Genomic DNA, 14346 nt, shown 5'->3' with positions numbered 1-14346 from the left:
CGAAACAGATATAAAATCTACCAAATTAACCTTTTAAGAAAGTATACTATATACATACCTTTTAACAATTAAGTGTTACATTATATTTAAGATATGTATATGTATTTTATATATGTATGTATAATATTACTTGTATTATTCTCTGTCTTTGCTGTAACACTGAGTTGAACTATTGAAAGTTAAATATAATAATTTATGCGCAATAACATATATATATGTTATCCTAAATTTTATCTACCTAACAAGGAATGCCTATATGGGCAAGATTAAGGCCACGTGGAATACAACATGTCAGTAGAGTGAACAAAGTCACCTTGCACAACACGTCGATTGACAAGGTTTGCAAATACTCAGGTGAGACCAAGTTACAAGAAAATGACCAACCAGGAGGGTTTGGTCGGACCATAACCCTAGCCGGCCAAGGGAACCCATATGTCGGCCAGGCCCTCAGAAAAGGGTAGGCTGACAAGCACAAACAAAGAGCATCAAGGGGACTTCGATTGAATGATGGGGTCCATAACCATCTCTCTGGACGGGTCACAACTTGGTTTCAGTTGTGGGACAATTCTTACAACCCATGAAATTAGAAATTCAATCTCAAAATATCTACATATCTTTTAAAGATATCAATTAGCTATTTTATAACTTAAATATGTCATAAAAGAGTTGTTTTCCCTATTTTGAATGGATATTTACTTATTTGAATGCTAATCTTTTGTAAGTCCTAAAACTATATAAAGAGGATTAGGCAAAGTGAAAAGGGACATGAATTCTGATCTCTTAAGCCCTTGAGCTCTCTCACTCCCTCTCACTCATGCCACTGTTAGGCTATTTTTAGCCTAGGTTTTGGGTCACATTTTATAGTTGTTTTTCTTCTTTATTATTATTTTTGGAATAAAATTACGCTTGTTTTCTTTGGTTTCAGGTTTCTACACTTGGAATGTAGAAATTGGACAAATTTCGAAAAACAGTGATCTATAAAATCGAGAAAATTTTGAAAGAGAATAAAGCTAAAACTTCAAGCCTAAATTTGACTATGTTCTGATCATATTTTGGAAAAAATCAAAACATAAAAGTTTTATATCTCTTTTTTATCTTTCCAACGCATCTTGAATCAGCCCATTTGGAGTTCGTATGAAAAAGTTATGCCCATTTTGCTAAAAGAGATCGAAGCAGAAATTCCATCTCGCCGCGGCGAGATTTCCATGGCCGCGGCTAGAAAGTCTGGGCAGAAACGTGGTTTTTTGATGCACTTTTGGCCGCGGCGAGACCACTTTTGGCCGCGGCGAGCGTCCGTACGGTCAGGGGTATTTTTGTCCGACGAACCCTAAAAATTAGATATAAATAGAAAACTGCGATTGGAAGTCAAGGGAAGCGATTTGGAACCCTAAAACACAGCAGAAAGTGGCAAAAAGAGCATAGTAATTCAAAGTGAAGATCCAGAGTCAATCCACCAACAGTTTCTTTCTCTATTCCTCTTTAATTTCTTTATGTTGAATATTGTCATAGGAATGGTTATGGATTTGTTTCTGAACTAAATTTCCCATTTAGGGAGGATGATGATTGTTGTTTAATGTTTCGCCTAGTTAATGTTTAATTGCCATTCCTCCATTCTTATTTGTGAAATTATCTTAATTTGTTCTTAATTTCATGTTTAAGATTGATCACCTTGTGCATGTTTTATGATCTCAGTTCGAAATCTGAAAAGTGAGAATTAAGAATGCTAAAATTGGATAATCGATGTTCTATGTGAAACGAGAGTATTCACATGACTTATGTGACAAGTAGATTATTGCTTAATGCTGATTTCATGTTAGTTTAATTAAGAGATTAATTAGAGAACAAGAGATTTAGAATCTAGAAGATCTGAAAAGAGCTAGGTTAATTTATAATCTGTCATTCACTTCAAGAAAAGGATAGCAATTAGGCATTAACAATTTAGGTAAACATACAACAGGATTCTCCTCCCTATTATATCATCTTGCTAAACTTTCAATTGTGTTATTTAAGTTTTCTAAATTACTTTCATTCTTTTTAAATCATAAATACTTTTGATTTGCCAAATAGAATTATAAGTATAGTTTAGTAGTAATTAATCTAATTCCCTGTGGTTCGACCTCACTTGCGTGAGTATACTACTTGATTGCGTGCACTTGCGTAGTGTTTATAAATTTCAGCAACAGCCACTTCCTCTTTATTGACACTTAGTCTATTTTCTCATCTCACTTGTTCAGAATTTTTCATCCATCAGTTCTCACCATTGTAACATTCAAAGAAAGTCATAGCTATAAATTACAAGGCAAAAGCATGTAATCTACATAGTATTATCTCTAGGATTAATACAACTAACAAGAGAGTAGGCCACTACCCACCAAATAAGGGGGTCGAATCTCTATAGATCGTTGTGTCAATTTTATCATTTGCTTTTACACTTTACACGTGGTGATTATCAATAATAATTATATAAGGCTATACTGTTAGTTGACCAAATCCAAGGTTAATATTTTGGTACTTTCACTGAGAGCATTGTTTGTCCTTCTGATCAATCATCATGATTGTAACTAGGAGAACCACTACATCCACTTCTCGGGTCTTCCTCAAGATCCTATGATGGCTAATCCCGATGTTCGTGTTCCTCCCACCACGAAAGGTCCTACTAATCTGACTAACACCGTCAATCCTGCCAATTTTGCAAACCCAACAAATTCAACCAATACCACTAATCCTATTGATCCTACTAACCAAGTGAATCTTAATGATAAGCCTTTGCCGCCCAGGACAGATCCACCAACAACACCTCGAACAAAAGATCTTGTCAACACGAAACAGCCTCCACGGAGCACAACTGGGACTGTTCCCCAATATTATGCAGGAGAAATAGGACCAGGAATTGGCGAACCAGCTATTGGCGAACCTCATGTGGACCTAGGAGAGGATATTGAGCTGGCCAGGTTTAGAGAAGTTGTAGGCCAGGTCACTCAAATAGAAGAACCGCGCATTGTTGGTTGTGATGCTTTCGCCCAACAGAAATGTGAATTCCTAAGATGGATGGATGACTAAAAGACCATCCTCCGAGCCCATTAGGTAGAGCTGAACTGCCGTAACATGGAAGCTAGTGACCTGACAATCAGGTGGTTCAATGAGAGAACTGCCGGAAGGAGCCATGATTTTATAAGAGAACTCTTACAAGGAAGGCTCATCGACAGGTCAGGTAGGTCTTGAGGCAGGTAGACATTGGACAAACTGTCCAACTAGGTCCCTCGAGCACGTGGACAGACCTTTCCCTGTCTGATGACGGTCATATCTTGCCAAATAGATTATGCAGCAGTAATAGCCAATCCATAGCACCAGGATCCGTTGGGGGACAAGCAAACATTCCTAGAGCAGAGGCATCACCAATAGACCAGTCTTTGGCCCAACCAGCATAGTGATGCTCCCCCCAGAATATTCGAGAACAAGTCGTTCTAAGGCCCATTTTTAACATACTAGATCCTGGGATAAGTGAAAACGCATAGGACCACAATAATTCGAGGAGCGAGATCCGAAGTGATTTTGTTCCACCACTGAACAATAATTTCAAGTAGGTGGATCCACCAAACCTTAACAACCTCCCATTAACCTGCAGACCAGCCAGGAGAATCTGGCCAGTTTGGCCGGCCAATGGAGACTAACCAGCCTAGGACTGGCCGGCCATATCCAACTAGGGCTGGTCGTCCAAAACCAGCTACCTAGCTAAGGGCTAACCAACCAAGGACAATTGTTTAGCGAAGGGCTGGCCGGCCAAGGGCATCAGCTTGGCCAAGAAAGGTCATTCGAACAAGTGTCCACCGCATCATATCTATTTGTACAAGTACCGTTGGATTAAATTAGGGACATGTTAAAAGGCCTCTCTGGCCCAAAACTGTCAGATTTAGAACTAGAATATGATGTTTATTAGTTTGATAAATGTGTGTATACATATTAATATATTTGCCACCCTTATGATCCTATGCAATCTTTTCTAAACAAAAAAAAAATCTTAAAGTAAGGAAAGCAAAGCCAATGTATATAATGAAAATAAAATAAGTTTTCTTTGGAAACCTAAATCACTGTAAATATATTTTAATGCAGTTAACACGTTATAAAGCAGTTTTCAACAAATGTCTTGTATGTTCTTTGCAAGAAAAACAAAAAACAAAACAAATGTCTTGTATGTTTTTTCCTTATGCAACGTTGCAATAAACACATTGGTAGGAATACTTAGCTTAGACGAGAATTCAGAGCAGAGTATTGAAAACTGAAAAAGCAAAGAGTATAGATGTCAAATTGTGAATTGTTATTCTCAAAGGTTTCAAAGAACACTGTGATGTGTTCTATGAATGATTTGGAGGGATGAGCAACTCATCTCAGCCTGGCCTAAATCTCAACATAAATCAATGAAAACCTAACTTAAATCAATGGTGCAATCCGTTCATAGCTGAAGACAAACAAACTAGCAATTTGAATAAAGGGGAATGAAAAAGTTGGCTAAATAGCTTAAGACAAACCCATGGGCCATGGATGATCAGACAAGTTAGGTTCTTTCTACAAACTATAGCATATATCTTTATAAGCACTTAGAAGTACGTTTCAACTAATTTTTCAGCAATTCAACAAATATGATTATGATTCTTACGAAAGCTTCAGTTGGTGCAAAATTGAGAACAAGAAATCAGAGCAGAGTATTATAAACTGGAACATCTGGCAAAACTCATAGTGCATTCAAATAAATTATAAAAATGCCAAAGCAAACCTAAGATGGCATAAACCAAAAAAAAAAACATTTTAACTCAACAGTACTTTCCAACAAAAGCAAAACAATAAAACACAAATGATTATCATAATGCAAAATTGTAGTTCTGATCCAGAAACAGAAATTCAATCCTAAGTAGACTAATAAAATAGTAGTATCGATGAGATAAAAATGCCCACATAGGAAATTAAAACTTGACAATGTCTAAGAACTCTAGTCGGACTTTGATGCAGCAGCAGCAGCTTGTCCTCTAAGACGACCAGTCCTCCTGGCGGCAATGAGACCAACCTTTTGCCCGGGACAAGCGTCTCTAGCAATGGTACTGGCGTGACCAATATGTTGATGGTTACCACCACCATGGGGATGCTCAACAGGGTTCATAGCAACACCACGAACCTTAGGCCAACTGTTCCTCTTGACTCTGAATTTGTGATAAGCATTTCCTGCCTTCAACATAGGTTTCTCAGTTCTGCCTCCTCCTGCAACCTGACCAATCATAGCTCTGCAACCACTTGGCAAAATCTTCTTGGCACCAGATGGAAGTTTAACTCTACACATTTCCAACATCAATGTAATAAGAACCATATTCAGCTTACTTTCTACGAGAGTCTAATGAATATTTAATAGCTAATTTCAAATACACAATGAAAAAAGATAACCTCAACAAATAACATATATTACAATATGACAAAATTGACTACATTTTCAGCATCAAATGTCGAAGTTGAGTATTACAAAAATTAAAGCATGCTGTTCAAATCTAAACAAAACATCATTCGACCCCATAAGAAATTCATATTTAATTAACAAGATAAACGTGTGCACCTAACCTATTGATTATGGAAATGGACCAAAGCATAAATCTTTTTAGAACTTTCAATTTCTATACAAAATTATGTTTAGACAAACAGCAAGTAATTACATTAAATAAATTTGTACATAAACAGCTGAAACTTCTATTAAAAATTAAAAGGTAAAAAATAAGTATTGAGATACCTTGAGGTTCCATTATCCGGGTTATGGCTGATAACGACGGCGTAGTCCCCAGAAGCCCTAGCAAGGACACCACGGTCACCGACGTGGTGCTCGACGTTGCAAATAACGGTACCTTCAGGGAGAGATCTGAGAGGAAGAACATTACCCACAACGAGATTGGCCTTCTTTCCACAGTAGATGAATTGACCAGAGTACAAACCCTCGGCGGCGATGAAAAGCTCCTTCTGGTGCTTGTACCGGAAAGGGTGACGGAAGGTGACTCGGGCCAGTGGGGCACCTCTTCCTGGGTCGTGGATGATGTCAGTGACCACACCTTTCAGGTAACCATTGCGCTCGCCGAAGTCGAGAGACCTGAACCTGGCCGGACCCTTACGGTGGTGGGTATGGGACTTAAAGACCGACCCCGCACCCTTACGCTGCGCACGAATAACTCGTCCCATTTCTGAGAGTTAGGTTTTTTTGGGCAGTAACTAAGAAATGACACACCTCCCTCCCTGCTTCGACAAATAGACAAAAACTTATAAATACATACATCCTCAATTTAATCAATTTTATTTTTTAATTTATATTATTAAAAATACATTTATCAAATAAAAATAAATTATATTTTAAATATTATAACAAAATAAAATAAAAAATTATATAAAAATTTTATTAAAAAGTTATACATAATTTTAAAAAATATATATAAAATAAAAAAATTCATTAAAATTAACACAAAAACAATGTAAGAAAAAAAAAAAAAACCTGTACAGTGCAAATATAACTCTACAGTAATGGAGCTAGGGTTTATATGTAATATTATTTGACCAGATTAACCTTTTTCTTTTGGGCCTAAGTGAGCCCTAATAATATTGTACAGAACGAGCCTATTGAACACTGTAGAAACTGAGATTGTTTTTCAAATATACCATGTTTTTACACTCTAACAAAATAACCATATATGTACATATATCTATTCTTTTTTACAACAATATGTATACATATATCTGAAATACCTAATACAGTTTTTCTTTTCCTTTTCTTTTTTTTTGTCAGGATCTACCCAATACAGTTGAAATGATGAAGAAATAAAATACTCGATTACAATCTAAATATCAACTTATCAAAAAAAAAACAATCTAAATATCAACTCACTGTCTTAGACCTATAAATTGGAAAGTTATGGATAGTGTCGTATTTTTGTACTCGATCACGAAAAACATTGAAAATGTGTAATTATTCTTTTTACACATTACCCAAAATTTATATATACTTCTTTTTTTGAGATAAAATATTCACTATTATTATAAAACAATTGTCATTGACAACAAACAATGAAGAAAATAAAATGAAGAATTTCACCAATCCAACATACATCTTCATCTAACATTAGAGCATATTTTACTAACTCATGTGCAGCTTGATTAACATGTCTCCGAACATGAGAAACAATAATTCTACAGAGAAAATAAAAGATAACAAACATCAGCTATTAAATAAGAAAAGGAAGACAAATCTAAAGATGTTGCAAATAATGCAATAGAAACTCGTAAAGCATCAGTTTAAATGAACGTGATAGAAATTTGTAGTTAACTTGCCCAATTGATACTATGAAAAAAGGTTTTTGCTTCCATCTCGTCTTATCGAAAACAATCTTGGACTAATTTAGATAAGGCAGCAATAACAAACCCATTGTGATCTTGAATAACAGCTCCAATACTCAAGGTTTTGGTGTTCATAATGACCGTAGCATCAACATTCAGTTTTAAGGCATTTAGATCAGGTGGCTTCCATAGGACTCCCTTTACCGGCTTGGGAAGCTAAGTTGATTGAACCACCACGGAGAACGCAGTTCCTTTCCGTCCAAATAACCCACATAATACAAGTATAGCGATGACAGATGAATCCATAATCTCCATATTGCATATAGTGAGCTTTTTGAAAATCAATCATGAATGATGAAGCCAAAAACGCTATGCTCAGCAATACTACGCAAACTGATTAAATGATTATATAATGAATCATAAACAGAACATACTAAGCAAACTGATTAAGTGAATATATAATGATCTCAACTCATAAGTCAAAACGCTATGCTCAGCAATTACAATCCAACAAGAAAGAAAATAAAAAACAAATCAAAAAAGTTCTGCTAACTTTGCTTCTTCAACTGATACATATTATGATTAATTTTAAGTCTAAAGCCTAAAAGCCTATTATGATTAATTTCAAGTCTAAAGCCTAAAAGCTATAAATGTTTAAGCAACAGGCTTTTGTTTCTTTGGCATACGGTAGCCACCAACAACACAAGCATGGTCACGCTCAAAGGGCTCAAGAGTCACTTGCTCGAAGGGCTTGAATTGCTCGGCTTGAAGCTTCTTAACTTCTTGTTGGAACACAGCCTCGGCGGGAACTGTAGAGTCTATGCAGTTGGCCTGAAAAATCAAACACAATAGAACCATCAACACAACCAGTCATTTATCTAACGGTAAGAGCCAACAAAATGGATTTAGTTGCAAAAAAACAAACCTTGATGGAGATTACAAAATGACCCCCAGCTTTTAAAAAGTAACTAGCATTCAATGCTAGAATCCTTGCCTGCAAAGTTGATCAATACTTGAGATACAAAAGAACACTGGAAGTTCCAACCATGCTTTCCTCCAATGGTTGAGATTAGAAGATAGTTAACCATTCATGATTCATTGTAGTTCTTATGTTTCATCAAATGATTATAATTCTCATTTTCCACATTGCCAAACCGAACTTAATAATAGGAAAAGGCTAACAAACTGAAAAGCAAATCACAGAGTATGATGCAAGTCTGGTTTGAGCATCAGAGTCTCGGGTTAACATCACTCGCAATGTCTTGATGGGGAATCCGAGAAACTCATCACAAGCTCAATTTTTCAGAAACACAAAATACAAACCAAAAACATAAAGCATAAAACACAGGCAAATAAACACAGGGGCATCTGATTGTCGAAAAAAAACAACAAAATACGCATCAGAAAACTCGAGTTACATCATTCATTACATCGTGTAGGGGAATCCGAGTATATCATCATATGCAGAAATGTACAATAAGCTATACGAGTTGTTTAAAAAATTTTAGAATCATTATAATAATACTCAATGTTAAAATAGAAACGTGAAAGGGGTGTTCCTCATTGAACAAGCAATCAAACCTGATCAGGTTGAGCAACATCGGAAAAGATAACATCAACCATCCCAACTAACATCCTGTACTTAGCAGGGTGTCTAGCATCTTCAATAATGGGAATGACATTAGTCCTCTTTTTGGCCATGTTAACCAAATCTCTACCACTTCTGTGTGAAAACTCAACAGCATAAACCAATCCTTCCTAAAAAAAAACAAAGATTTAAAGTTAACACTACAAAAAAACTACAAATTTATTCTCTTCTCTTCCAACATGAACTGAACAATAAAAAGGACTAAATTAAATACTTACAGGTCCAACAACATCAGACACATGAGAAACTGTGGTCCCAGAAGCAGCTCCAAGATATAGAACACGAGCTCCAGGTTTCTACATTACAAACATTCAACAAAACCAATAAAAATTAAAACTTTACAGAACAATAAACAAAACCCAATTCATAGAAGATAAAAACTTTACTGAAGTATAAGTAGAACCCAAATCATAAAAGCTATACTTACAATCCAAATCTCATCAACACCACCAAGAATAGCAGCAGCCAACTTAGAACGGAAAGGGTTCCAAACCCTGTATTCAATCTTAGTTCCATCTTCTTTCTGAACAGAGATTCTCTTTTCATTGTACACAGCCTCACCAGGAACCATATTTCTAGTAACAAGAGCATCTTCCTTACCCTTAGCAATGAACACACCCTCATGTCTATGAGGCTCAACCACAACTTTGCTACCACCTTTCATTCCACCAGGTCCTCCACGACCACGGCCTGGTCCTCCTCTTCCTCTTCCACGGCCACCATCACGTCCTCCTCTGGAACCCCCAAATGACCTTCCTCCTCCTCTTCCACGACCTCCTCCATCGCCACGGCCTCCTCTGAATCCACCGCCGCCACCGCCGAATCCACCGCCACCACGTCCTGGAAAATCAAAACCGTTAGTACAATACAAAAGGGTTATTGGATAGTAATCGAAATGGGAAGAGTGAAATTAATTAATTACCTCTTGGAGGTCTCATTTTCGTTGAAGAGAAAAGAGACTGAAGCCGCAGAGGAATTAGGGTTTTACAGAACCGAAGAGAAGGTTGCTAGGGTTTATCAATGGTGACCGTAGTGATTATATAAAGGAGTTGGGTTTGGAGAGGATGTCCTTTTTATATTATTTCAACTAAATTTAATTATATGGATTAAAATAAAATAAAATAATGGATAAATTTTAAGTGATATCATAGGCCTCCCTTATAATTTTGTCACTTTATTTAAACTATTTATTCTTCTTTCAATTTCAATCTCATATATCTCAAAACTATTTATTTAGGGTGCGTTTAGAAAGTCACAATATAATTAGATTTGTGTGTAATTGGAAGTAATTATACAATTTAGTATTTTTGTCTGACCATATAATTACACTGTAACTGTGTAATTGGAAGTAATTGGGGGTTCCAATTACACCCTCCAATTCTCATGGCCCCCATGACCATTAAACATTAGTTATTAAAAAATATTTTTTCCCATGTAATTACTAACTGTTTTGCCAAATAAGATATTAGGATTTTATATGTAATTATCACCTCATATCCAAACACACCTTGCATTTTAAAATATAGTGTAATTACTCAACTGTGTATTTACTACCCCAGTAATTACCATCCCTAGTAATTACACAGTTACTTCCAAACACACCCTTAATAATTATAATTAATTATCAAATAAAATTATCATTTATATTATTTATTAATTAGACTTAACAAAGTCTCCTAATAAATAAATTAATCCTAAAATATCTTTTCTTCACAATTAAGCTCTTGGTGAAATAAGACAGTCTAACTTTAGAATTATAATTGATTAATTAAAACCAATTAACTGAGTCTACAAACAGTATTATCTCAATTAGTGTGGGGACCATAGGCCTATATAATCAAACTTCCAATAAGTAGAACTAGAATTTACAAAGTAAATTCTCTAACTTATTAATTCTTCCTTGCACCACTATAGATTCAGAATTGCATAAACACTCTATATGTACCAAGATATAGATATGTTATGAATTATTCATTGTTACAATCCAAATAGTCAAAGATCCTCTATAGATGATCTACATCGGATAGGGATAAATTTACCGTTCTACCCTTCAATGTATTTTATCCTTAAAATACTTAGCTACATATAAATGATATTTCAGTAAACTAATATAATTACTGAAATGAGACATCAATCATTTATCTCTATCAAGCTAAGCTCGAAAGAAATCATCGTTTCACTTCTAAATACTTATAGAAGTTATAGATTCCATATCTATGATTAGCGCTCCCACTTAATTGAACTACCATGTCCTTAATCTGTATGTCACGAGAAAATCCAATTGGTCGACTTTAACGAGCAAATTGAAGAACATAAATAATACAATTAAGATTGAACCTAACCATCTCAGGATTAAGATCTATTGACCTAAGATCAACCATTGATATTGACTTAGAAAGATATAACAGTAAGTTTATGATAACATTGACTAGAGAATTTGTGGAGTGTTGATTTATTCTCATTTTTTGGTTGTGGAGTATGAATTAAACTTCTTGCAAATCAAAAGATTCAGATCGAGATGTAAGATTGACAATAACAACTTCGTATTCAAATTCAAGATAGGATTAAATCTTCATCATAGATTGGTCGGCCAGAAGCAGCTAGATCATCTCCAAACTATTAGCCTTTCTTGGTGTATTCGAGATATCCTCGAATCTGAAGTAGTCAAGCTCTGGATCTTGTGATGAATAATTGATTGAAGGTGTTCCAGAACTCAGCAGAGGTTTGACAATTTATGACATATCCATCACTTTGGTTGGCTCATTAAGCTTATAAAATTTTGTTCACCAACAAGAACCCTTTGGCGAAGATGACGGTTATTCATGCAGTCAACCAATAGCAACTCTTCACAATATTCCACATTGAACTATTATATATGATGCCAAATAAAGCTATCTTAGGTGGGTGTGTATGTTGAAAGTCTTGGGTTCGAGTCCCAAGTAAAACATGATTGTAATATATAAACGCTTAAATAAAAAAAAAATAATAAAGCTATCTTAGCAAATGAGACAACATCATCTGCTTCTTATTTATTTAAAGCACTACGCACCAATACTCAGTTCCAAATACTATTCCAATTCATCAAAGAATCAACTATTGCTTAAAGAGGTAGAACTATTCGAGAAGTCAATAGTAAACCTTTCCTCCTTGGGATCCATTAATTATAACAAATATTGATTTCTTACATCAACTATATGCGTAAAGGATATAAGGAAAAATGCATTCATTTTGAGGAGAAAGGAAGAGTTGGAGAAATAAAAACCTTTTAGAACCTAAGCAACAAACGAGATAAGATGATTATAGATTCTCTAAACCTGTTTAGTGAAAATACTTTTAAGAAAGCTAAGGCCCGTCTCACTTATATCAACAAAGTTCTTTCAAATTAGTTTATTATCACTTTTTATTTTTCAGAAAGAGGGATGCATAAAAAGAAGTAGAATAAGAATATGATGTTAATTTTTTTTTTATTTTTGAGAGAATATGATGTCCCTTAATTAATTGGATAAATGTGTATATATAAATATAAGTGTATTTGAAAGCAAAGTGGATATATATATATATATATATTTATATATTTATATAATGAAAAATAAAATGAGTTTTCTTTGGAAACCTAAAATCAATGTAAATATTCTTACCAAAAAATAAAAATAAAATCAAAGTAAATATATTTTAGTGTAGTACCTTACCAAAAAAACATATCTTACTATTATAAAAATGTGGTGTTTGGATAATAATTTTAATGACAATAATACCCTTAGAGCTCGTTTGGTATGTTGTATTGTATTGTATTGTGTTGGATTTTGTTGTACTGTATTGTATTAGTATTATTTAATACAATACTATGTTTGATATTGACTTGTATTAATAGATTGTGTAAAGTTATAATATATTTTCAATACACTCGATCCCAACACCAACTACAAGTCCGCGTCTTGAGTCCCGAATCTCGGTCCGGGACCGGGGTGTGGGTCCCGAGTCTTGGGTCTGAGTCTGGGTCCAGCTCGGGTCCCAAGTCCCGGGTCCGGGTCTGGGTCCCCGTCCCGGGTCTCGGGTCCATGTTTAGGGTTCAGGTCTGGGGTTCAGGTCCGAGGTTTGGGGTCCGAGTCCAGGTCTGTTCTGGTCCGGGTCTAGGTCCGGGTCCGGGTCCCGGGTCTCGGTCCGGGTCGGAGATTGGTGTTGACCCCAAATCTTTTGTAAATATTATAATACAAGCTAATACGGACTATTTGTTATGTATTTAAGAAATAATACAGGTTGTAATAGTTAATACAATACATTGTTTTATTCAAACATAGTGTTATTTAGTATTTAATACAATACGACCCTTATACGGCGTACCAAACTATCCACTTACTTATTTATACGCTTATATCTACCCTTATAAAGTTGTCAATAGTTGTGAGTATCATGTTTTTAAAAATAAGAATAAAAAATAATTTTTTATCATATTTAAAATTTAATGGTGTTTGGCTTAGATTTTTTAAAACTATTTTTAAAAAATCAATATTCTACACAATACCATGACATAAACCCATCCAATCCTGAACCAAAACTCGAACCCGAACCCCAGCCTGAACCCAGACCCATACCCAAACATGAATCCAGTCCCAAACCCCCAAATTCGGCCCTCGCCCCAGACCCGAACTTGGGTCGGGGTCCAATTTCACGGTCAGGGTCCTGATGCGGGTTAGGTTGGGATCTGAGGTCGGGGTTCGATGTTCAAGTGAGGTCTGGGTCTGTGTTTGTGTCCGGGTCGGGGTCGAAGTCCGGGGTCAAGGTCCAGGTCCACGCCCGGATCTAGGTTCCATGGTTTCGGTGTAGGATTTGAGTATGTGGGCAAAAATGTTTTTGGATGCTTTTTATTTTCTAGTTCTAAAAAATTCAATTTTTAAAAAACTATTTTTAAAAAATTTGATCAAAAACCCCTATTAGCTTTTGAAAGCTATTTTTTGTTTTTAAAAACTAAAAACAGTTCTTAAGTTATAAAATCAAACATTTCAATGAGATATGGACAATTTCAGGCCAAGGTATTTAAAACTCTAAAAATAAAGCATATACATGTCAAATTGTAAATTGTTATTCTCATTTGTCCTATGAATGATTTGGAGAGATAAGCAACTCATCTCAGCCTGGCCTAAATCCCAACATAAATCAATGAAAGCCTAACTTAAATCAATGGGGCAATCCTTTAATGGCTGAAGACAAACAAAGTAGAAATTTGAATAAAGGTGAATGAGAAGTTGGCTAAATAGCTTAAGACAAGCCCATGGATAATCCGACAAATTAGGTTCTCAGACAAATTAGGTTCCTTCTACTACTTATAAGCACTCAGAAGTAGGTTT

The 14346-nt window shown here is 35.3% G+C and overlaps 2 protein-coding genes and 2 non-coding genes across 4 annotated transcripts; all 4 read right to left on the bottom strand.

Moving 5' to 3' along the window:
* Positions 1-4720: 4720 nt before the first annotated feature.
* LOC115699584 (large ribosomal subunit protein uL2z-like) lies at positions 4721-6313 on the bottom strand. The gene is made up of 2 exons (XM_030627071.2): positions 5768-6313; positions 4721-5321 (listed from the first exon to the last, which is right to left on the bottom strand). Exons 1-2 carry the CDS (start codon positions 6205-6207, stop codon positions 4985-4987), a joined length of 777 nt encoding a protein of 258 aa, XP_030482931.1. The 5' UTR covers positions 6208-6313; the 3' UTR covers positions 4721-4984.
* Positions 6314-7784: 1471 nt separating this feature from the next.
* LOC115699675 (rRNA 2'-O-methyltransferase fibrillarin 1) lies at positions 7785-10104 on the bottom strand. The gene is made up of 6 exons (XM_030627197.2): positions 9924-10104; positions 9429-9841; positions 9220-9297; positions 8935-9111; positions 8279-8347; positions 7785-8184 (listed from the first exon to the last, which is right to left on the bottom strand). The coding sequence occupies exons 1-6, from the start codon at positions 9937-9939 to the stop codon at positions 8008-8010; spliced, it is 930 nt and encodes a 309-aa protein (XP_030483057.1). The 5' UTR covers positions 9940-10104; the 3' UTR covers positions 7785-8007.
* Positions 8579-8649, bottom strand: LOC115701718 (small nucleolar RNA snoR60). Its single transcript, XR_004008705.1, has one exon. It is a non-coding gene; the product is annotated as a small nucleolar RNA snoR60 (small nucleolar RNA).
* On the bottom strand, positions 8750-8820 carry LOC115701717 (small nucleolar RNA snoR60). Its single transcript, XR_004008704.1, has one exon. It is a non-coding gene; the product is annotated as a small nucleolar RNA snoR60 (small nucleolar RNA).
* Positions 10105-14346: the final 4242 nt, after the last annotated feature.

Source organism: Cannabis sativa, chromosome 8 (genome assembly GCF_029168945.1).
Source record: "Cannabis sativa cultivar Pink pepper isolate KNU-18-1 chromosome 8, ASM2916894v1, whole genome shotgun sequence".
Classification (NCBI taxonomy): domain Eukaryota; kingdom Viridiplantae; phylum Streptophyta; class Magnoliopsida; order Rosales; family Cannabaceae; genus Cannabis; species Cannabis sativa.
This window is presented reverse-complemented; position numbering and strand designations above follow the sequence as displayed.

Coding starts and splice junctions, on each gene's coding strand:
- LOC115699675 (XM_030627197.2), bottom strand. Junction 9,298..9,428: donor GTGTTGATGAGATTTGGATT/GTAAGTATAGCT, acceptor TTTGTAATGTAG/AAACCTGGAGCTCGTGTTCT. Junction 8,348..8,934: donor ATGTTGCTCAACCTGATCAG/GTTTGATTGCTT, acceptor TCAACTTTGCAG/GCAAGGATTCTAGCATTGAA.
- LOC115699584 (XM_030627071.2), bottom strand. CDS start 6,207: ATGGGACGAGTTATTCGTGCGCAGCGTAAGGGTGCGGGGTCGGTCTTT. Junction 5,322..5,767: donor CCGGATAATGGAACCTCAAG/GTATCTCAATAC, acceptor GGAAATGTGTAG/AGTTAAACTTCCATCTGGTG.